At 42.2% G+C, this 24,659-nt stretch overlaps 1 protein-coding gene across 1 annotated transcript in view; it reads left to right on the forward strand.

The window, feature by feature from the left end:
- The window catches only part of THSD7B (thrombospondin type 1 domain containing 7B), a 245,473-nt gene that overhangs the window by 43,553 nt on the left and 177,261 nt on the right, over positions 1 to 24,659 (forward strand). Inside the window, exons 3-5 of the mRNA XM_058809582.1 lie at positions 7,844 to 8,639; positions 16,924 to 17,178; positions 23,573 to 23,742. Coding sequence (XP_058665565.1) covers positions 7,844 to 8,639; positions 16,924 to 17,178; positions 23,573 to 23,742 — 1,221 coding nt within the window. The remainder of the gene's footprint in view (positions 1 to 7,843; positions 8,640 to 16,923; positions 17,179 to 23,572; positions 23,743 to 24,659) is intronic.

Consider the following 24,659-nt stretch of genomic DNA (forward strand, 5'->3'; position numbering starts at 1 on the left):
TCCCTTAAAATGATGTCTGGAGGGGGATGCATGCATTTCTGTGATAATGTGTTTATGAAGTAAATTTGGATACTTCAGAAAGGTTCTGCAGGTGTGCAGATTGCTATATTATTTCACAACTTTTTTCTCTGAAACAATTTTTTAATTTTGCTGTTATTTTAATGAACAAACATAATTTAAGCTTCATGAAAGAGTAAGAAAATTAGAAACTGCAGTTGCCGCAATTCAGAAGAGCGGTTGGGCTCTATCTTTGGTGTTTGCTGGGTAATGAATTCTTACAGAACTAAAATAAGGATTCTCTGTGTGTCTTGAAGCTTGAATAAGCAGATGTTGAGCAGCTGCCTCCCCCAGCTGTCCCACCCAGGCCTTGTCTCAGAGCAGTGAACCTTTGGCAGAAAGTTTCCTGCTGTGGTTCCCTCAGGAGTCCATGAGTTCCAGTCTCCCCTGTTTGTGGGTTCTTCCCTGTGAGGAGGTGAGGCCCTGGCACAGGGCCCAGAGCAGCTGTGGCTGCCCCATTTCCCTGGAAGTGCCCAAGGCCAGGTTGGACAGGGCTTGGTGTTACCTGGTCCAGTGGAAATTGTCCTTGCCCACGGCAGGAAATTGGAATGAGATGGTGTTTATGGCCCCTTCCAACCCAAACCATTCTGTTGAGGTTCCTTGTGAAGAGGCAGATGAGGTGGACTCTCCAGAGCTGAGGGCATCCCAGCTGGGCTCTTAGTAGAACATGGGCATGGGGTGAAATGCTTCAAGCAGGCTTTGCATGCTTGAAAAATATCTCAGAGTGACTGCCTCTGTGAAGGGCAGCAGGGGAAAGGCAGTGTGTGGGAAAAGCAGAAAAACTCTGTGTGAAGCTTGCTGGTGTGAAAGCAGTGGTGTAAGGAGCTGTATCCAACTGGAGAGACTTCTGAATCACCCAGTTCCTGGAGCCAAGTGAGAAATAACCACATTCACAAATCTCTCTTCCTTCTACTTGCCTGCAAATATCTGAGTGGACCTTCTCAAGTTCTTGTTTTATTGTGCTTGAAGGGATCTGAGATTTCCTGTGGAATGGGGAAAGGACTGAAGTGTGACTGGGGGCTCAGGAGAAGGGGCTGCTGACAGGGGTGTCCTGTGGTGCCCAGGATTTCACCATGGCCCCACTGGTAAACCGGTGATTTGTGTTACAGGAAGGACTGTGTAACCTGTCTTGTGTTGATTCTGGGTTTGGTTTTATTTCCCACTGAGAAATAACAGTTCCTGTTGGGGATTACACACCCCAGAGTCAAGCTGGAGTGACTGAAGAAACATTTCTTTTGCTCTTAAGGTTACATTTGCAAACACCTTACCTAGGCTATTATGTTTTTAAAAGAATTGGTTTCCATAGATGTTTGGAATTCCAAAAAGGCCAGAGTTTGATTATAGCTATTTATAATCCAGCACTGAGGTGGTTTTAATCTCATATGCAGTAAACAATTTAGAGTTGTAATCTGTTGATAAGATCTATTTATTCTTTTTGTTTTTCAACGCACAAGCTTATATACATTACTTATTACTAGGTCTCATGTCCTATTTTCCACTGCTGTCAAGGCCAGAAATCTGTTCTCACAGACCCTCAGAATGTGTTGGATGAATATGACAGAAATGTTTTGGAATATGTGGGGGTATTTTTTATTTTTCTGTTTTTAATTGAGAGTTGAAAGGAAAGAATATTTTTCCCTGGGCTGTCTCCCGGGTGTGGGCACATGATTGAGTAGCTCAGCTAATACCATTTACATTAGTTCTTAATATTGGGAAATCCTGCCTTCCAGTGCCAAGGGGTTAGTAAATCTCTGTATTTTCATAAACAGCAGTGTTCATTACATTCTGCTGCAGAATGTCTTTCTTGCTGGAGTGTGTCTAGAGTGTTACAGCATATGGATAATAAAGAAAAAACCTGAAGTGTAAAATGGGAACAAACTGCTGCATGGCTGTAAGTCACTAAATTTCACATTTATTCAGATCTGAAATAAGATGAATAACTAAGCTGCTGAATTGCTCGTTTGTGTAGGTCATGAAAGTTTAAAAAAGTGCTGCATATATTTAAAATGAATCCCAGGAATCAGAGGAATTTTTTATGCCCTGTATGATACTCAGCAAATAGAACAATAGCCTTTTGTATAGAATCTTTCATTCAGATTATAGTACAAAGAGATTTAATGAATTGCTGTTAATAATAAATAGGAAAATAATTGAGACAGTTAAGAATAGGCAAGGAAAATAATCTCTGTTTTGGCTGAGATGTGGCAGCAGATGCAGGGCAAGGAGACAGAAGGGCTCTTTCAGAAAGCAAGGGAATGGGCATTTCAGCCAACTACAGCCATACTAATCTTCCTTTGTATTATAAAATACTGAAACATTCCCAGATCTGGTGTCCTAGACTGCAAAGATTTTAGCCTGTTTTGTCTCCAAGAAAATATGTGGCTGTAGGATCCTTATCTAAATCTTTAGAATTACTTTTCTTGGCATAATGTGCCAAGAACCCCAATGCCTTTGTATCATGCCAAGAAAAAAAAATATTGGTGAGGACCTATGTTATAATTTGTGTGATCTTCAACAGCTTTGGCGTATGTGAAATAAATATACCTCCAAATCTCATAAAACATGCATAATTCTCATAAAATTACATTAAAATTACATAAATCTCATAAAACCCTCTCATAAAACAACCAGTTATTCTGGTGAAACATATTCAGTGGAATTTATTTTTTCTGTCTTACTAATAGTGGAGATTAATTAGCTGTAGTGCCATTAGGAATAAGGCTCATGTGTTCTCTGAGTCAGTTGTTACCTGTTCTCAGAATTCACAGGCTGAGTTGGAGCTCTGCACTTCCCATAGCCATGCTCTGGTGGAAGGATGACATTCAGAGGGCTTCTGGGACATTTCAAACAGAAGTATTCAATTAAAGTGGATGCTGCAGGGATTTTGGGGAGTTATGTCCCGTCTGGTGGAGTTAGTCCTCAATAAATGAAGTTGTACATCTTTGTTATGATGGATAAGAATTAGGAGATTCTGTTCAAAAACAAGTTGTTAAGGTCTTGAACGATTGCTTCTAAATTTGATACTTAAACTGAAAGAGAGGGTAAAAATGGGTAGAAAATAGGACTATTCCAATGGTTGTCTATTAATTTTTTCAGTGTTCCTTCACTGGAGCATATCTCTTATCTGATACAAATTACTAACACAATATTCTGTTTTACTGATTGCTCATCTTCTGCTAAGTTTGCAAATCAGAGCATAGCAACAGGGACAGAGTCATTGTGGGAGATGCTTATTATTGAATGAATTCTCTGTCGGTGAAATGGTTTCAATTAAGCTAAAATGTCACAATAAACAGAGCATAATTATTCTAGCAGTTCTTATAAAGCAATAACATACTTACTAAGCAGCTCTTACTGGGATTCCTCTTGTAAGTTTGGTGTTCAGTGGTGTTTTATTTTGTCTGTGAAGTGTAATTATTATCTGTATAGCCTGCTTGCCTTCTGTGTGTGTGACCTGCGTGTCAGAGAGCAGATGTCACTGCATCCTTTCAGACACAATTATGGTGCACTTGTAGGTAGGTCTTGAAGGCAGGAAAAACAAATCAGTGCACAGTGCATCAAATAAACTCCAGTTGCTGTGCTATTGCATGTTTTGAAAGGGGTTAGAGAGGCTGAGTGGGGTGATAGTACAGCTCTTTTTGGCTGATCAAAGAAGAGAAACAGAACAATGTGTAATTTTGCTTTAACAGATTGTCTTGACTTATTAATCCCTTTCATGTCATTGCTTGTAGTGTTACAGATGCTCTGGAAGAAACAGTGGGATGTCTTTGTTCACAGTTGTTCCCAAACAAAGACACCTCATCTGTCTGTTACCTTTTTTTGTGTGAGCCCAGCAAGTTTTGTTTCACTTCTCATTTTTGGAAATAGTGATTTGGTTGAACTTCTCTTTGGCTTGGTTGATAATGGATTTCTTCATGCTGCTGTGTGTTTATTGGTACTTTGCAGATCTCAGTGGTATTTATTAGTGAAAATCTTTTTTTTTTTTTTGGCATCCTGCTGGAGAAAGCCTTGCTGTGAGTCAGATGCTCCTACACAGAGAAACCCAGGTGGAAAAGGACCACAGGAGCTCCTCTGGTTGAACCTTATCCCAGAGCAGGCTCAGCATTGAATGCACACCCCGAGGTTTCTCAGGGTTTGTTCAGTCAGATATGGAAACCTCCAAGGATGAGGTTCTATTGTCCTTTGGGGCAGCCTGTCCCCAGGGTTATCCTCACAGCAGTGAGGATTTTCCTTACACCCAGCTTGGAGCCTGCCTGTTTCCATGTACATCCACAGTCTGCGTCCTGCTGTGATGAGATCAAACATCCATCCAGCATCTGATTAGGGTACAATACATAGGAGACAGACTGTCAAGCCTTTATCTTCATATTTTTGTACTTTCTGTAGACAGATCGCTGTGAAATTAATTTCCTCTTATTTACTCTTCTTCTTTAATTACCAGTGGCCTTCCTTTCTAGATGGGGAGTTGTAAAGCATGCTTCTGCAGTTCAGGCTTCTGATGCCTGAATTCCAGTGGGTTTATAACACAGTTAATATTCTAATTCACATTGTGCTGAGATGTTTCTTTTAATTGACTCAGATAGATTTTGAGAAAAGTGTAAATTTTATATGAGCCTTCTAAAAATAATTCTAATTACAAAGCGGACTATTGACTAGAAGTATTTGCAGCATTCTCCTCATTTGAGCTACTGGACAGGATATTTAACCAAGCAGTGAAACACTGTGGGTAAGTTTACTGCCATGTCCTGAGGAGATTGTCAGGAAGTGAAAAAAAATCTATAGTAATGGGTTTTGCATCTGATTTTTTTAACCTTATTTTTCATGCTTCTTTTCCTGGAATGCCAAGAGCAGGCTCTGTTTTTAGCATGTTTGCCAGGGAATAATTGCAAATTATAATGTGTCTAACGACAGTGTAATTACTTACAAGTTCTTGCTTGGTGGGTTTTTTTTTTTTGTTTTTTGTAATTTTTCATTCTAAATTCACAACTGACTTTAAATAATGGCCAGTTCTTGCTTTCTGGCTTCAGCTGAGTGTCTCTGTATCCTGTTAATGTTTGAGTGATCATTCTGCTGTTCATGAGTAGAGCAGTTCATGAGCAGCACCCAGGAGAGTTCTGTACAGTGGGGAAAGAGCAGTGCTGGGTTTGATGAGTGATCTCTGCTGCAACTGCTTGGCATTCCTCCGTGGGGGGAGGGGGTTAATGCTATTTTAATGCAATTCACTGTCTTAAGAAATTGTAAACCCTTGACTGGTGTAATGTGTTTCAAGGTCTTATTGATGTGTAAAATTTTGTTCTGTTTAATGCTAAAGGGATTTTTAAAAAAATTTTTGCTTTAAATAAAACTGATGAAAATGGAACTTTTTCTGTACAGAAACTTCCACATCTCTAAAAACTAAACTGCCTTTGCTGAAGTGCTGCACAGAAATAAATAAGTTCACGATACAATTATGTTGTGATGCTTAATCATTGTTACTTTTCTCTGTTATAGAAAGCCCCCCAGGATCTGAGGTCTGAATTTTGACTATTACCTTTAGATGACAGTATTTGCATAATCTGATGTCTGGTTTCAAATCTTGGTGGCAATAGAAAAGAATATTCTGTTAGATCAAGGTGAAGTACCAAGGATGAATGTTTAAGTTGTCAATGGACCTCTTCCCCTGTAACTGAACTTCAAAAGCATATATAAAGATTAATTTTTTTTTTTATTACTTAGTTTTTAAGCACACTGGATTCTGCTGAAAGCCTGTCATTAGTGTAGGACAGCTTGTAGAGCACACTAGAGTCTGATGCTGCCTTTTCCCATTCAAGGTACCTGTCATGACTGAGTCCTTACCTTGGGCTGATGGCTTTTGGTGTGAAACAGAGGCATTAAAAGGACACAGATTTCTGCACATAGCCTGAGGGATTCAGCAAAAGCTGCAGCTGTCCAAACCGCGAGGACTCTGCCATCCCCTCTTGCCCCAGCCTGTCCACCACTGCCAAAGGTGCCTGACTGAGGGCAGAGCTGCAGCCCTGGCTTGGAAGAAGGGGCAGGAGGAACAGGAACTATGGGATCTATTGGAAAAGAAGTTTAGTTATATCCAGTTCCTATCTGCTTCTCTCCTTTCCTAAAAATAAAAACATCAGGAGTTTTTATTTATTTATTTTCATTTTTCATTACGCAGTGTCAAGCCCTTGTCTCTGGAGGATCAACTCCTCTATTCACAGAGAAAGAACAATGGGATTGCCAACAAAACCACCATTGCCTGAAGAAAATACCTGGGATTATAATAGCAGCTGTCATGGGACTGGTTTTGGTTTTTGTGTGTTTTTGGACACCTAACTGATTCCGGTAGTTTTAAAATCAATTAAAAAAAAAACTGACTGCAGTAGCGTTGCTTAATATAAATCGACTTATTTGTTGCAAGTTCATTTTCTGCCTTGAGAAAATAGCAACTATAGGGCAGTTGCAGTGTATTTTCAGGCAAGAATTACATATGCAATGTTTGTAGTGAACAAAATGGCTCTTTTATGAGGTATTGGAAAGTTTTTAAACTTAGGAACGAGATAACACCCCCTTGAGAGGATCATCAAAATCCCTTTAATAGTTAAGATTCGGCCTGAGTGCTTTTCTCTACCTTTGCTCTTCAGTTTGCCAGCAATTTTGTACTTTATAGCCCTCAGTATTCTTTTGATTTGGTGGATTTTTATTGAATAATATTTTCACAGACAAATTGTTCTATTTAGCCTTGTCTGATTGCTTTCACTTGTAAATCCTCAAGTAAATTTCATACAATTATGTATGTCTGTTGGTGTGCTCCAGCACTGAAAACTACATTGCTGGGTTTTATTTTGGTTTAATTTCTCCTCCTGAATGATGGCTTTGCCACGTCTCATAGTACCACGTGCTGCAAGTGGAAACGATTTACTCAGTGTACCTTGAGGGTGATTATTTTCATGTATTTATCCTCACTGTTTTATCCCTTTGGATGATGACTCTGCTGCTTCCCAGTGCAGTTTATTCTGTTGACTAATTGCTCTATTAAGACTATTTTCCTCTTATCTAACTTGACTTTCTTTTCCTATTAGATGATTGTTCTTTTATGATCATTTTTATATTAATTTGTACAAATGAAATTAAATATTCATTTGGGATGAATTTTACTGCTGCAGAAATTAAAGGCTCGCCTTTAATTTGAAGCACTGTGAGGCATTTTCTTTTCTCCCCAAACATTCTCCATCTGAGTACACTGGGAGAAGTGACTCGCAGCCTTTAGGAAGCACTTAACCAATTTGAGGGACCAGCTGGTAGTTATTTGCTTTTTAATACATGACGGGATATGGCTTATATTCTATATATGATTTATATTTTTTAACATGGGCAGATAGTGATAGGAGAAGGATGAACATATTGGAACATGGAACATATGCCATTAAAAGAGGCAGGAGGGGAGAACATATTGCAACATGGAACATATGCCATTAAAAGAGGCAAGATTTCGGTGAGAAGTTAGGAAGAAATTCTTTAATCAGAGGGTGGGGAGGCCCTGGCACTGGGTGCCCAGAGAAGCTGTGGATGCTCCATCCCCAGAAGTTCCCAAGGCCGGGCTGGATGGGGCTTGGAGCACCCTGGGACAGTGGAAGCTGTTCCATGGCAGGGGGTTGGAATGAGAGGAGCTTTATGGTCTCTTCCAACCCAAACCGCTCTGAGTTGATGGCTTGGTGGTTGTGTGACGTTCTGCCGGTGTCAGTAGGGTCTGCAGGGCAGCATTGTGTGCAATTTCTCACCAGCCCCTCTCTTGCAGGTCACTGGGGCCGCTGCATCGGGGACTGCGGCTCGGGGGGCGTTCGCAGCCGGGCCGTCTGGTGCACCCACGCCGAGGGCTGGACCACGTTCCACGCCAACTGCGACCAGCAGGACAAACCCGAGAGCCAGCGGAGGTGCTTTAAAGTGTGCGACTGGCACCTGGAGCTGTTCGAGTGGGAGGTTTCGGGATGGGACAGGTGCGGGCTGGTCCCGGCCGCGGGCGCTGAGGCGGGGGCCGAGGCCTGTGTCACCGCTCAGCACGGGCTGCAGCGCCGCAGCGTCCGCTGCCTGCAGAAGCTCAACAGGACCGCGGTGTCCAGCGAGATCTGCGAGCACTTCAGCCCTCAGCCGCCGGCCGAGCAGGCCTGCCTGGTGCCCTGCCCGCGGGACTGCGTCGTGTCGCAGTTCTCGGGCTGGTCCCCGTGCGGCCCGGGCTGCGCCGGGAGCCTGCAGCACCGCTCCCGGGCCGTCATCGCTCCCCCGCTCTACGGCGGGGCCCCGTGCCCCAACCTGACGGAGTCCAGAGCCTGCGGGGCTCCCGCCTGTCCGCTCGGGGAGGAGCAGCACACCTACAGCCTCCGCCTGGGCCCCTGGGGCCAATGCCGGCTGCCCCATCCTAGAGACGCGGAGCTGGCGGGCAGGACGATGCTGGATTTGGGCTCGGACTCTGGAGAGCGAAGCGCGGCCGGACTCGGTGGCTCTCATCCGCAGCAGCCGGCCGGGGAGGTGGAGATCGGGTACCAAACCAGGCAGGTGCGCTGCGTGCGGAGCGATGGGAAGCACGTGGAGCTCAGGTAAGGCTGATTCCCGCTCATGGCATCCCCGCTGCCTTTGTGTGATGGAGCCCTGGCTCTGCCTGGCAGTGCCACAGTGAATGAATCCCGCTCTTGAGTTTTAAACGCAATTTTTAATGTGTTTTCTTTATGAGCCTTTTCTTGATTTAATTCCTTTCTAGCATATGTTGAAGATTTTGCATTCTTCTACGATTTGTGACTGTTTAAATTCATTTTATATTTTTTAATAATTCTCTTCTGGGTCTCTTTTTTGTTGTTTTGAGGAAATGGAATTATATATCACTTTGTGCTGTTGCTGGGCCCTGGCTGTGGGAGAGGGAGGATCCATTCTTGGTCATGTACTGCATGTATTTGGTATAAGAGGCTGATTGCTTCAGCTTAAACTCTTTCATTCTTATGAATCAATACAGGGTAAAATAAATCTCAGATATTGTGAATGTGCTAGAAGGTATATTTTGGAAAGAAATCAGTGAGTAAACCTGGGATTGTTATTTTTATTGAGGAGCCTTCCTGTCTGGATGTAACTCTTGGGTGCTGGCACAGCATAGGTGACTGGCACGTCCATCTTGGATACACGTTTTTGATTTCTGTTCTTACCTAATGTTTTATCTAATGATTACTCTTTGTCCATATATATATGGGCTGCTTTGCTGTAATTTGAATGTGAAGGTTAGAGTAATGTTCAGCAAATAATGGAAAGATTTATTCTTTCTATTTCTCACATAAAAATTTAAGCTGAGCTCTGCTGTTTGACTTCAGGTTGGATTTGGGAAGGTGCCAGTAGCTACAGATGACTGATAAATTGATTGACTTATGAGAAAGTCAGAATTTCTGGAGATCTTACTGTGTTCTGTTTTTCAAGGATATTAGAAGTTCTTGAAAAATCCTTCTCTTGAATTTTGCAGAAATCAATCTGTTTCTCAATAATTCATAGCTCCTGGCACCTGCACCAACTCAAATGGCAGAGAGAAGGGGTTATTTTACATCCAATTCTCTACCCCTGTTAATTTCTGCAGTGTTTTTGCACACACACTGAGGTGAAAATATGAATTCTAACAATTTTTCTTACCCACTTCTATTACACCCATAGCCAAGTATGAAGTATTTTTTTTTATCACTTGGAAAAAAGTCAGGCTTTGTGAAATGTTCCAGCAGTTTCTAACATCTTGACTTTATTACTCGTCTCTTATTATATGCTGATTCTAAATATACAGATTTTATGTTCATGTAGCTGCTTGACTATAATGGAGTCACTTGTGATTTATTCCACAGCGTGACCAGCAGCAGCTTTATGTCTGTTAACACTTGTTAGCTTTCTCCTGCCTCTTATATCTCATTTCTTATCAGAGGCTCTGAGAGGGCAGTCATGATTTTGTTAAAATTTCACTTGCTCTGCCCTCACACACTCACTGCTATATTTGCTCTAATAATGGAAATGGAAAGTTTCTATAAATGTTTTCTGTGTTATACACTGAGTGTCTGCATGACAGTGCAGAGTTTTAGTTTTAGTGACTATCCCTGATCGAGCTGTCTTTTTCCTTGTTCCTCTCTGAGGTTTTTGCTGATCTAGCCCCCTTTTTGGGAGTGTACAGCTCCATTAGCCACCTCCTGGCAGTCTTTTTCTGCTGAGCTTGTGTCTCAGATTTACTGCAGAGCCGGGCCTGACCCATCCTTTACTCTTACTCTAAATGCAAGAGCAAAGCCCATTGATTGAGTAGAGGAGGAAAGGTCATGTCATGTTACAGCATCCAGACACTCACACGCTTCTCCTTTCTCCTTTTGGGCCTAAAATTCAAAGCTAAAAATCCAGCCCAAAATCCACTCCCTGTTTGGTTCCAGGGCTGGAGTGTCACAGATATCAAATCCTCCTGACAGTGACTCCCTTTAAGCATCCCCTGGTGGTGTCCTCCTCGTTTTGTTGTGCAGCAGATTTGCTGCCGTTCTTGTGAAGAGCAGCCCGATCTTACAGATGTTGCTGTACAGCACCGGTGGTGTTTTGGCTACTGATAAAGAAGAGTAAATGCATTTGCATAACCCCGTGGTGGGGACTGGCAGGCAGCCAAGTGTCTGCTGTAAACCGGGGGAGAAGTGCCTTATTTGTGCTCCTGCATTTTCCTGGCTGATGTTTCCCTTTTTTACTAACGTTGCTCACTAAGCAAGCACCGCTGTAAATTAAACCTGTGGAAAACTGAGGGAAAAGGACAGGAATATCCCAAGATGTGCTTTAACAGTGGGCTCTGAGCTGCTGGTCTGCCAGGGCTGTGCCTTCCACCAGTGCCCAGTTCTTGCAGGTGACAGGAGAGATCAGCTAACCACCACCAAGGGCCACCAGAGCAGAGGGGCCACGTCCTCATCCTGCCTCCTAATTCATAATGAAATGGCAAAGATGCCCAATTTATTACCAAGGTTGTTTAATTTGCTGGTGTCTGACTGCAGGGCTGTAAATAGGAATTACTGGGAGAGGAGCAGGAGCATGGGGAAGGCTGGACATGCCGTGCCAGGGAAACAGAGCTGGGGATGTTTTTGATTAAATATCTTTTCAGTCTGGAGGTCCTGCATTTCTCTAAAGAGAAGGAAAAGGGACAAAGGAAGAGGAAAGGAGGGACAGACCTTTTTGGAAACACCTGAAGTGACAACAATTGAACAGCCAAACATCAGTAGGCTTTGAGAGGGTTTGCTTTTGCTCAGAAACGATTTTGGTGTAGAAACGTTATATTCATGAAAATAAAAAGGGTAACATCAAAATAGAATGATGTTATGGATCTGGTTTGAACCTTTTAAAGACTTCTTTTATTTAAAAAGTTGGAATTTTTTTCATACTATTGCAGATAGAATTCAGGTTTCATTTTAGTTCAGAAAAACGTTATGGTGTTGCCTTAAGCCTTACATTCAATAACAGATTCAAACACAACCACTTATATGCATTAAAAAAATAAAAAATCTCTGAAAAAGATGCAAGAAACAAATGTGAAAAATGCTACTATTTTTGCTTTCCTGTCTTGTCACAGTTGTAAAAATCTACAGAATAATGAGACAAAGCCACTTGAGTTCCTTCCTTTTTTTTTTTTTTGAATAAAAGGTTGTTTAGGTTAGATACTAAATTGCAGTTTGGTAAAATAAATGTGCATAGTTAGACATTGAAATTCTAAATAAATTTAACCTGATTTTCTAACCTGATGTGTGTGCTCAGCTAAGCATACTGAGAAGTTAAAGTCAGGAGCAAACACTTAAAAAGCATTTTTTTATTATTATTATTTGGATTAGGAGTCTTTTATGTACATATTTCTTAAACTCTTCACTTTATGTGTAAGATGACAACAGTGATATAATAGAGTTGGATTTGGGTCTCTGTTTACTTTACTTTGTAAGTGAAAATTCAGGTCAAACTCAGTCAAGGGACAACCCATCTGTCAAAGCGGAGGTGGAGCAGCATTCAACTCTTTTGTTTGCCTCTGTAATTTAAATTTCCATTATCCATTTCCTGGTGGACTGTGCTTAACCACTTTGCTGTTGTAGGTTTTTAGGAAAAAAATATTTGCAGTTTCAGTGTTGACATTCTTCTGTTCTCTGGATGAATACAAAATTCTGCAGTCCGGAGGTGAAAATGCTGTGCTGTAAAATGCTATTTGATGGTTGTGATTCTGATCTGGGAGAGAAATTCTATGTTCACATTCCTCCTGGCAGATGTAGGAATCAAGCCTCAGTGCTCAGGCTTGAAAACAAATCCCTGAGCTGTTGGAGAAGAAGAATATTCTTTTCAAAAGTTTTGTCTCTCATTTCTTTTGCTTTTATTTAAAAGCACAAGAAACAAAGGAGCAGTGGTGGCTTTTTAAATTTCCATGAGTAACAATTTAGTGGCCAGGCACTGGAATAGGCTGCTCAGGGGATGGTTCAAAAGGTGTGTGGATGTGGCACTTGGGGATATGGTTTAGTGGTGGACCTGGCAGTGCTGGCTTCATAGTTGGACTCAGTGACCTTAGAGATCTGTTCTAGCCCTAATGATTCTGGGGTTCAGTGATTTTAGAAGTGGTGTGCAATAATAACTGTGGTTTTTCTCTTGCTCCCAGACTGTGCTGGGAGGCAGCTGCCTCTGTAGCCCCAAGATCTCAGAGTCTGCCAAGGTAGAGCAAATGCAAGCCAGCATTTTATTTTTAATTAAAACAGAGGATCTGGTGCATTAAATTCTGGAAACACCAAAACTTTGACATCTTTACTGATGTTTGTTTGGATTATAGGTCTCCCAGTTCCCTTTCCCTTAGGTCAAGCTTATGGCAGGCAAATATTCCCCATCTTCACCAACCTGGTGCAGAAGGGGCTGATGTTTCTTCTGCCAAAGAAACCTCTGCTGCACAGATTGAATATATGGTATCCAGAACAGTCCTGGCAGCATTTGAAGACCCTAAAATACATTAGGAATTCTCAGAAGTGTATTAGGAATTCTCAGAAGTGTGCCTGTTAACACTGATTGCCAATTTCTAAGGGAAATAAGTGTTTTAATGCTGTTAGAAGCATGGCAAGACTGTCCATTATGAGATGTTAATATTATTGACCAAGTGCAAAGAGCAGGCAGTGTGAATTCCAGCAGCCTGTAGGGCTGGGTCTTTAATTACAGAATAGGAGACGGTGCTGAAGAAGAAGAAGGAGGAAAAATGGAAATGGGTTGTTAACTTAGCTCACTTCAGGATTATTTTGTTCTGCAGCAGGTGGGTTTGAACACAAGTTCCCTGGCCAGGCATGGGACTCCCCAGGAGCCTTCCTGAGCTGCTGGGAAGAGCCTGGCTGAGGATGTGGCACCCTGTGCTCCTGGTGCTGCCCCTGTGCCAGCAGCATGGCCATGGTGACAGCTTCTTCGTGTGCCCAGTTTCTTTGCAGAGGGTGCTTTCAGTGTGAAAGGTTTAACAATAAGTGCCTGTCTCATCCTGTAACGTAAGGAAATGCACTCACCTGCTTCTGAGTGCCTTGGTACAGCTGGGAAGGGAAGCAGGAGTGACTCCTGTGCTGTGCCCAACCTGATTTACTGGTGCTCAGCTCCAGGGTGGTGTTGCTGCTTTTTCCAGCTGATGGACCTGTTCCCACTCATTCCCTTGTGGTGGATGTGATGGCTCTGTGACTGCAGGGCATGTAGCACAGGCACTGAGCTGTTGGAAAATGTGCTATTTTTGGTGAGTTGCTTTTTGTCCAGAGCAGGAGGGAGGGTGGTGTTGTTCAGCTCAGGGCTGCACAGCTCCTGTGTCTCATGGGTGTGTGTGTGGCTGGAGATGGAGGCGATCAGTGGTGCTGCTCTGTGGGCAGCAGCCTGAAGTTACACAGACCCAGGGATGTGGAGCTGCACAGTCAGGGTGGTACCCTGGGCTGCTTTCCCTCCTCCTCTGCTGCTCTGCTCCAGCACTCTGGGAGTGTGAAACAGACGTGAGTAGGTTTCCTTCCTAGTGCTTTGTGTTTCTTTAATAAGTGGTTTATTGCCCTTCAGCACACGAGAGGCTCAGAGGGCACTGTGCCACTTGAGCGAGCTGTGCTCTGTGCTGCTGCTGGCTGCTCACTAATGGATCCATCCTACACCACAGACACCGCAGTGTGGGCTGGGAAACAATTCCTGGGCTTTTACAGTGTCAATCCAAGCATGTAACACACAAAAGCAGCACTTGTGTAATGTGTAAACTACAGTACTCTGCTGTATCACTGTTACCAGATCGACCCCCAAGTAGAAGATCTAACCTGAGACATGAATATGTCGAAAATCAGTTTTAAACTGATTTTAGTCTATCACCAGGGCTGAGAGAGTACCTCCTGTCCCCAAGACCTCATTCCTGTCCCTGCTGGTCTGGACACAGCCACAGCAGCACAAATCTGTGTCTGGTTTGCAGCCTCAGATCAGCGAGTGTCTCCCAGGTCTGGGCTTTATCTGTATTAGATCATCCTAAATACATCTGCGACATGAAAGGCTGTGTCTGAATTTCATGCAAAAGAGTGTTTTTACATTTGTCTTTGTGTTGCTCAGTGTCACAATTAATTTGACTTGGAGGCTCTGAGTGAGTCGGTACAAGTTAATTAATTTTCTTTCTGTTCAGCAGTTGCTTGTAATTCTCCCTCAAAAGCCTACTTGAACAGGGTGGAAATTGCCAGCTCCATGTCTCATTCACCTTGAGGTCAACAAAGTTAGCATCTTGCCTTTTAAAGCAGGAGCAGTGGGGGAGATTTTCAGGGAAAGGAACAGCTATTCAGCCTCTGGCAAAGGCTTTTGCCAGTGCAGGGTGATTTCTGGGCAGGGATGGCTTTCCCAGCCAGAGGATTGGCACAGGTTTGGAGAATCCATTAGGGCAGGTATTGTCTGGCTAAGAACTGGGACTGGCAAAGATCATTTGAACCAAGACTCCAGATTTTTAAAGGCTACGTTTTAGTTGGTGTTTCAGTAAAGATCAGGCAGGACTAAAATCTCTCTGGCAGTGGTGCAACCCCAAAAGTGGATTTTGCTCTTCACACTATATCTGAATGGGGAGTTTTGATTGCTTTGAGAGGCAAGATCAGTTACCTTCCCTCCCCACACCATTCTGTGTTCTTAGATAAACTTCAGTTTTCTGGTACCATCAGTTAGGACAGTGTCTTTTATGTTCTACTGTTTTATCTACTGAAAATCAGGAATTATTGTTCCTTGTTAATGTTTTAGCATAGGGGGCTCCCCTTTTGAAAAAATATTAAAAAGGAAATAAAGTGGCCATTCATGTGACTGCACCTAACTTAATGTTCCAAAAATCACTCAAAACCCCTGTGTTAGTAGTACCTATATAATGATTATTACTTTCCAGGACACCTTGTTTTGATAGAACTGACATTTTGTACCAGAGATAGCTTTGTAATCAGTTCAATTTGACTTGTAGTAGAGAAATGAGGCATGTTTTGCAATTGTAAGCAAGAATAGTTTCATTTTGAAGGGGTTACATCACAGGCTGTTTGTACTTGTTGAAGTTGTTTAAATAAGCGTCAGTAAATTCATCCTCACAGCACCTGTGAGATTACTGAGTTTTATTCTGGGTGGAGAAATCAAGACAAAAAGTTGTTACAGGGTTTTTTTTTGTTTACTTTCAAGTTCAAATAGAAGCCACTAAATGCTCTATTTTGCTGGTGATTGAGGTTCTAGTCAAACTTGATGTGCTTCAATGGGAATATTCCTGTTGACCAATGTGAAAAGGGGACCAATTTCTGGACTGGAGAAGGGAGTGAGTGCCCTTTACCTTCTCTGCTCTCCCCATGAGGCTGCCCAGCAATCCTGACATGATTGCCCCAGTCTGTTTGCTTTAGAGGGAGGTAGTTTGGCCAAGCTGTGCTGTAAGGAATAGCAGGAGAGGTAATGGCTGCTTCCCTGGCAGCAGCCCTGGATTTCAGACCTTTTAAGTGTACCTGTGTTTGCTCCTTACAGCTGGCAAAAGCCTTGACCACAAGCAGCTGGAGGCTGGAGAAGAAGAATTAGAGTTCACACTGAGTTCATCAGGTGTGGTCTTAATTTCTGAGGCCAGTTTACACTGTCCCTGTAACACTATATAGAAGTCAAAATGTGTTGTAGCTTTGAGACTTTTCAAAATGTTGTTCTGGGACTTTGTATCTTGGTACCAAATCTCATCAGTTAGTTCCCCTTGGAATTTGGTTTTCCATTGTGTTTGGCCTAGGGCACCATTGAAGTTACAGAATGAGTGAGATCGTGTCCTGATGTCAGCAGGACTAATTGAGTCCCAAAATCCAGCCCCACTTGCAGCATTCCCGAGTCTCTGGTTATCTAACAGGTTAGAAAACCCTCTGACGTTGTTTGACAGCACATGTTTGATGACAGCCTCATGGAACTGAGACCTTTCTTATTAGTGTGGGATTAATTAGGTTTTGAAAGAGCAGAGTTGCTCAGATGGATGGATGGATGGAGGACATCTAGTCCTTTGTGTGGGATGTTGGAATGGTTACCTCTGGCAGTATTTCTCTTGGACTTGGATTTTGTTTTCCATCCAGGACGAATTGTGAAATTCTGGCTACACAGGGGCAAATATAATGCCTTGTGCATCTGTTTTAACTCGAGATAAATGAGATACAGTATTTACAAAGTACTCGGCATGCAAGCACCCAGAGCTCATTGGAATTGTGTTATGTGCCCTGCATTAGAACTTCTGTTATTCCCATTGCACTGGTGTCGGTGTAGATCTTCTGACTGAATGACCATGGATTTCTTTTTGGGGAGTATGGCATAGAAAAGAATCTCATTAAGCAAGACCTCCTCAGCTGTTGTCCTGTGTTCTTACCACAGCCTCTGCCTGCCAGACCCCGCGAGCCCCGTGACCTCCAGGTCCTGTGTCATCCCCAAGGACTGCGCCACGTCCGAGTGGTCGCCGTGGAGCCGCTGCTGGCGCAGCTGCGGCTGGGGCAGCGTGGCCGCGGGGCTGCGCAGCCGGCGCCGCCGCGTGCGGAGCGTGCCCGTGGGCGCCGGGGCTCCCTGCCCGGAGCTGGAGGAGAGGGAGGCCTGCACCGGAGGAGGGAAGGCACCGCTGCAGCCCTGCCCCAGGTATGGCTTGGAGGTAAAGAAGCCCCTGCAGATCCTCCCTGCTCGGTTTGTGCATGGAGAGGGGTGCCAGTGGTGCTTTCTCTGTGTTGGAGAGGTCATCGATTTGGTCATTGTTAGCTGTGATTATTGGTATTATTTATGGTTACTAATACTCTTTCAATTATTGCTATTTTCATTATTCCCATTACAATAACTACAGTTAAATTTATTTCTACACATGAATTGGACCCATTACATTTCATATGTAGTTCACATTTATCATATTTTAAAAACTGAGAGCAGTCACTCTTGCTGTCTGAAGTGGCTTTTGTCCTGATTGCTGTTTCAGAGAATTTCATCAGCTGTGCAGAGACTGGGCAGGTATAGCCAGAGATGCTTCTCCCCCAGGTTTTGGAAGTAAAGAAGCCCCTGCATTTCCTCCCTGCTCGGTTTGTGCATGGAGAGCAAGTGGTGCTTTCTCCGTGTCAGAGAGATCATCGATTTGGTCATTGTTAGCTGTGATTATTGGTCTAATGCTCTTTTAATTATTGCTATTTTCATTATTCCCATTACAATAATTACAGTTATATGTAGAAATAAATTTGAATTGGCCCCTTTACATTTCATATGTAGTTCACATTTATCATATTTTAAAAACTGAGAGCAGTCGCTCTTGTTCTCTAAATGGCTTTTGTCCTGATTGCTGTTTCAGAGAATTTCATCAGCTGTGCAGAGACTGGGCAGGTCTCCATGGCTGAGCTTTTATTGGCTTTGAAATTTTAATTTTTACATAAGATTTAATGATTCATCTTCATCTCCTCATAAAAAAATCCCAGTCTTGCTTGAGGAAGATGGGAACTGCTCAGAGGTAATAGATTGGACTCAGCTTCCCTTTGTGTGCTTCTTGAAATGGGAAACTTTGCAGTCCCTGAGAGCTTGCTTGGTTTGTGGTGTGAAGGAGAGGATCTCACCTTTCTGGTCTGCAAGTCCATTATGCTTGGCCAGGCTAGCAGAGGAGCTCGATAGTGTGCTTTGCTAAGAAAATGAAATGTTGCTTGATTTTTCATGAGACATGCTCTGAGATTGACTGTAAAATGCTTTGGGATTGATAGAATTTTATATGCATGCAGAAAAATCTCCCTGTCTGTGAATGAGTGTGTTTAATAGGAGAGCTGTTCAGTGCTCAAGTCATGAGTTTCTGGGGCTTTTGCCAGATACTGCCAAAACCTTCTATAAAGCCTTTGCAAGATACATTTCTTAGAAAGGCATCACCTGTAAAAGTGTCTCTGTATCACTGGGCTCATTTAAAATCAAATGCTGATCATTTTTATGCACCCTGCTAGCAGAAGAGAGGAAGTATAAAAAAATATTCTGTTGCTTGATTACCTTCTAAGGAAAGGCTCTTACAGAGTGATTTTTGCTCCTGCCCAAGTGCACATCAATTTCAAAGACAATAGATTAACACATTGTCTTGCTGATTTTGTACAGGAGCGTGGGTGCAGGTGATTCCTGATGGGGGGAGACTGGCTGGAAGTTAATCAGGGAGTGAACAGACGTGGGTCTGTCCCTGGTTTCTCACTTCCCCTTTTTGACATTGCACTGTATTGAAGGGCAGACGGTTGTGTAGAGCCAGGAGAGCACAAAAGGTGAGAACCTGCAAACCACTGATAATTTTTGTAGGTGCCTCCCTCTCTGTATAGAAGGAAAATCTGTTCTTTTAGTGCATTGCTGCTATGCCCAGGTTTTCATGAGCCTGTGAGCTCTGAAACCTTCCCCATCCCATTATGCCTCCCTACCTTGAGGCAGCACCTCCAGGGCAGCACCTGCATGAGTGAGGATGAACTCTAATGTGCTAGCTCAGAAAAATAACATTAAACTTGCAGGTTAATAGAGCTACTTAGCTGAAAATATTAAAAAGTACAACTCTGGTATTTAGTTAATAGTTATTTCTAGGGATGTAATATCTCAAAATGCAGGTGGTAGGCTATGACCTTCTCACACTGTGCAGAAGAATTTTACAGCAGTGCCTGGTTACTAGACTTTGATTGATTCACTCTGTATAAGAAACAAGCGAGAATGAAAATCCATAATATTGCAGTATGTGCTGTGTCTACTGGATGTAAAGCTGTGGGGACCAGGATTTTGTATTAATGAATAGAAGTAAGAAAAATGTATGTTATTTAGGTTTCAGCAGTTGGTAAAGGTTGCTATTGGTCCATATTTCAGTTTGCAGCCTGGTGATTTGGTGTTGGTCCTTGGGAATTGGTGACTGAGCTACTGGAAATAGCTCAGATTGGAAATCAGTAGCTTTCCAGGCATAGAGATGTAGCGTTAATCCTTGTGAAATAATACAAGAAACTTTAGATGTTTCCATTCTCCTTATTTGACCACATTCTATTTGTAGGGTAATACCTAGAAAATTATGCTTTTTCCCCATTAAATATATGCCATTTCATCTGTAGTTTGCTAAGGTTTACCAAACAATGATCTTTTCTTTTTACCTCTTAAATGATCATGATGACTTTAAGGAGCTTCAGTAGCAGAAATGAAAGAGGCTGTCCTTCATTTGCCTGGTCTCAACACAAACCACTCCTTCTTTTTTTCTGTTTGCCTAATCAGATTAGGTTTTAAATCCTTTAAGGTAAGACTGCTGTTTACTTTCCAAGTTCCTAGAAAACATCTCTTTTTTTTTTTTTTTTTAGGTTGTTTTGGAAACAAGTAGTCTTTAGTTTTAGGGCAAGAATTTTCCACAGCATGCTTCAGCCACAGCAAAGAGAATGGGCTAGGACATAGACCAGAACAAGTTGCTGAGCAGAAGGAATGGGATTAAGAAGAAATTAATATTATATTTAGAAGAATATTAGGAGGTAATTCTTCATTGTGAGTGTGGTAAGTCGCTGGCATAGGGTGCCCAGCAAAGTTGTGGCTGCTCCAACCTTGGAAGTGTCCTAGGCCAGGTTGGATGGGGCTTGGAGCCACCTGGGATAATGAAAGATGTTTGTGCCCTTGGCAGGGGGTTGGGATGAGATGATCTTCAAGGTCCCTTCCAGCCCAAACCAGTCTGTGATTTTTATGATTTTCTAGAGGCTGTTTTTAATGCAGGGGCAGAGAGCACCCCTGACTGCATGGAGGTACACACTGTGGGCTTCATCCACTGACATAAAAAAGCAGCATCTTAAGAGGTTGCAGAGTTGTACTCCTCAGAGGGAGGTGGGTGAAGTTATATTCCAGTCTCCTAAAAGGCTCCAGAGATGACAAAAATACTTTAAGCCTCAGAACTGCTCAGTTAAATATAACCTCTATGCCCATGGCAAAGCTACAAGTTAAAGGTCCCATCACAGGTAGGTGGCACAGGTGTAAATTTGCTGTTAAATGGGAAGAGCTTTTAATTTTATGGCTGAAGTTTACAATAACATCTATAATCAATAGTCTAAATGCAAGAAAATAAAACACTTTAACTGCATATAAGACTCCAGAGCTTTGTGCTTTGTTTTACCTTTGGTTATTTGTTCTGAAAGGATTAAGTGCTTAAAAAGCTTAAACACATAGGAGGTGATTCTACTTTCTTTTATTGTGATATAAATTTGGGATAGTTCAATTAAAGTGAATGGGTATATACAGGTATAAAACTTGTGTAAACACTAAGAGCATAAGTCCTGCAGACTAAAGAGACCGAGAGGTTGCTGTAAATCGGAAAGATATTGAGCCCTTGTTTGTTTCATAACTGTCACCAAGTCATGAGTTTTAAAACAATGTATTATATCTTTTTTATCCTTGATCTGTTGCTTTCATGTTCACTGGGAATAGATAGATTTTCCAGAATTATGATTATGTCTTCATATCATTCATTTTGGTTGTGGTTGCTACGTTACGAGACAGGGATATAGCAGAAACTCTCCTTGCTTTCTTGGAAATTCAAAGCTTTTCAGAAGTTAAATGATGGAAAATGGGAATGTTTTAAGACTTGATTCTTTAAAAAAGGCTTGTTTCTGAGATACAGATGTGATGGTATTACTTTGTAAATGAGGTTTATTATGCCCAAATTAAAGATAAGGTATTGGTGTGAGGTAGTAAAGACTGGAGAGGAAGTGCAGCGAACTGTGCTAGAAGGCTCTGGAGTTACACTTGGGCAGTGCCCTTCGGCCCTTTGACCTCCTGGTGGGCTTGTTAATGGCCATGGAAATGTGTCCCTTTTTATGCCTGGAGGTCAGGATTTGTTTTTGGAGCACTGGACATGTGCAGGTAGGAGCAGACAGGGCTGAGGCTTGGAGTTGGTGCCAGTGGTGCTCTGGAGGGTTGTCCTTGCCCATGCTCACACAAGTTACTCTGAGAATATATAAAGGATTTTTTTTTCTTTTTAATTCAAGAGTTGATGAAGTTTAATTATCTCTCTGAGCTCAGATTTAGTTATTTTGCATAATTTTAATCACCGATGGCCTAATTTTCATAGGTGTTAATTCCTGCAGCTCACACTGAATAGGAGAAGCAGATGCTCACACCTCTGGAAATGAGTCTTTAGGATCCAGAGTTCACAGCTGACTTCCTAAATCAGATATTGATAATGAGTTTTACCTTAGTCCGTTTTTGTTTTAAGAAATACTTCCTTAAAACAACTATTTCCATGGCTGTGGAAAGATGCATGTGTTCTATATTTAAGATTTTAATTTCAAAGATAGACCTGAAAAGCACAGATTTCTGAAGGGATGTGGAGGAGGAATCCCCTTCACCTGGTGTTTGCTGAAGAGCACTCTTCATTGCCTTTATGGTTGCATTTAACACTGCAGGCCCAAGAAGTGGGATTAGGAATTCCCAAAAGGAACTAGTGAGAAGAGGAATTCATGACTGTTCTTTATATGTTGTGGGAGTTAGATATTTGATACTTGTCATGTGAAAAGTGTGCTCTTCATTATTTTCTTTGGGGGTAATGAGCCCTGTGACTGTATCCAGATTTGCACAAGATGCTGTGAGTTATTTAAGAGAGCATGACAGCTCATCTGAACAGTACCTGTAAATGCAAGTAATTGGCAGTATTCACAAATATTTTTTGTGAATACGTTACAAAATTTGGTGCTAAAAAAAAATCATTCACAAAAAAAATTCATTCACAAAGTAAGTTAAGAGAACATGTGTACTCTAACTAGTGTGTTTATTTTTAATATAGTTTTGAGATGCAGGTTTACTTGCCATAGCTGTCAGGAGCAGATACTGTGGAGAATAAACAGAATTATGATGTGGAAGGCTTTTTGTGCAGAGACACCCCACTGTGTTTGAGTTTACAGTGATCAGTCAGCAGTTAAGGAACATATGTAGTTTTAACAACTGTGGATCTGCTGTAAAAGGAGAGAGTATTTGTCTTGAGAATAAAGGAAGGAAATTATTTTACATCGTTTACATTACACAAAACCCAAAGATTCTGTGGTAAAAATAAACTAGGAAATTTAGAGGAGTGGAGGCATAAAGCAGCACAAGTGTGAACAGATTGGTTATAAAAACAGTATTGCCTGAGATTTGTGTTTCGGAAGCTTGGGAAGACTTTGGGCTCTTATTTATTTACTCCTCTCAGACTGTGACCTGTGAATCAAAGCGAACTCTGCCTGTGGAAACAGTTGTGTTAGAAGTATGCTCTGCATTTTCAGTCATGATGGGGAAATAAATTCTGCTTTCCATGGATAGATAGCACTGTTTTCCCTGTGGTTTTAATAAGTTCTTCTTGTCATTTAAACTGATACGCACCAACAACTGTTGTCTGTACAGCATTCACCTACCTGTGTCCCAAAATATTGTAATTCCTTGAGAACCTTTAATGCTCTGTAGGTGTGAGTGGAACATAGAATGAAAGTATTTTTTGTTTTGAGCTTTCTGTGTTTCACAACTTGTGGAAAATGGAATTAACTGAGATGCTTTAGCCAATCCCTTGAAGGAACTGGCAGGACCTTGGGCACATAGAAAGGTACCCCTTGTGGAAAAGCTGCAAGTGCTTGGAGCTCCATTACAAATGCAGGATTTCAGCTGTTAGAGGCATTTCAGAGTGAGGTGTTCAGCTCTTGGCAGAGAGGGGTGGTTTAGTGCTTTGAGACACATGTTTGAAAACTACTGTTCACACTTAATCAAACCTCTTAATCTTCACTCATTTTTTACTCTGTGCTCAAAGGTGCTGTCAGGATGATTTAGTGCTTCAGAACGCTTTGGAGATTGGTGCTCTGTCAAAAGTTTTACACAAGTGCTCCAGACAAATAGCACATACTTAACCTATGTAAATTTAACACTCAAAATGTTTCCAAACATTCCCTGTTTTGGATAGGAAAGTGCTGCTACAAAGATTTAACCAATTGTATTTTGTCATCTAATTAAGTACCTCTCCCTTCCTGTAGTCTGTCAAAAACTAATTTTACCTGTTCTCTTTCTATTTCCAAAGGTTTGCCTGGAGGACTTCTGAGTGGAAAGCTTGCCAAGTGTCTCTGCTCCTTGACCAGCAGGACCCTCATCAGCAGAAGCAGGCAGGGCTCTGTGGAGGTGGGATCCAGACCCGGGTGGTGTACTGTGCCCAGATCGTCGTGGAGCTGGGGACACACCGGCCCAAGGAGGGTGCGTGTGCAGGGTCGCTCTGAAACGCTGGCCTGAGTGCATCTCAGTGGGAGAAACAGCAAGAAAAAAGTGAAAAACGTGGAGTCATTGGTAGCCTTTGGCTTGCTGGTGCCCTCCTTGTGTCCATGCTCTCACAGGGAGGTGCTGTGGGCACCAGAGGGAGCCCTGAGGAGCTGCCAGGAGCCGCAGCCTCCGGGGATGAATTGCTGCCAGTTCTGCTGTTTGCTTCATTGGGAGAGTTACAAAGGATGAAGGAACTAAATTATGCTTGGAGTTGACTTTTCTTCCTCTGTCATATATCAGGAAACCCAGCCCCTTGGTAGCTGAGTGCTCTTATCTCTAGTGTAGTCTTAGTTCAGAATATAAAACAAGTTGTCACACACCATTCTGGATATGGCTTTAGCCTCTGCTTCAGGTTGATACACAATCTTTCTTGTGATTTGAAGGGGAAAGCAAAAATAATATTGTCACAACTTTTGAGCAGACAGACGGGTTTTGGACACTGGAAGTGAGTTATATTTCCTTTAGAAGAATAATAAGTAGTTACAGATTCACAATGAATAATTCATCATAGGCTGTTTTATTTACTCAATGTGGTGCTCTTGCAGAATGTGTTTTTGAGCAGAGATGTAAGATAATAACAACACAATATTGTATCTTAGATTTTTTACTTACAGAGGAGAAGCAAGAGTTTCCTGGATGCCCAGTGTGTGTCCCAGCATCCCTCTCATACTCTGAGGTCATGGAAAACCAGACGTGTTTTAATTTCTATTCAGTCCATGCACAGTGGCTGATTCACCTCTCCCAGACATCTGGCACTCCTGTGCTCTCCCAGCACAACTCCTCTCTCTTGTTCCAAACAAGTGTGGACTTTCAGAGTTGGAAAGTGCTGTTGATAAAAGCTGTGTGGCATTTAT

This window comes from Ammospiza caudacuta, chromosome 8, assembly GCF_027887145.1.
Source record: "Ammospiza caudacuta isolate bAmmCau1 chromosome 8, bAmmCau1.pri, whole genome shotgun sequence".
NCBI classification, from domain to species: domain Eukaryota; kingdom Metazoa; phylum Chordata; class Aves; order Passeriformes; family Passerellidae; genus Ammospiza; species Ammospiza caudacuta.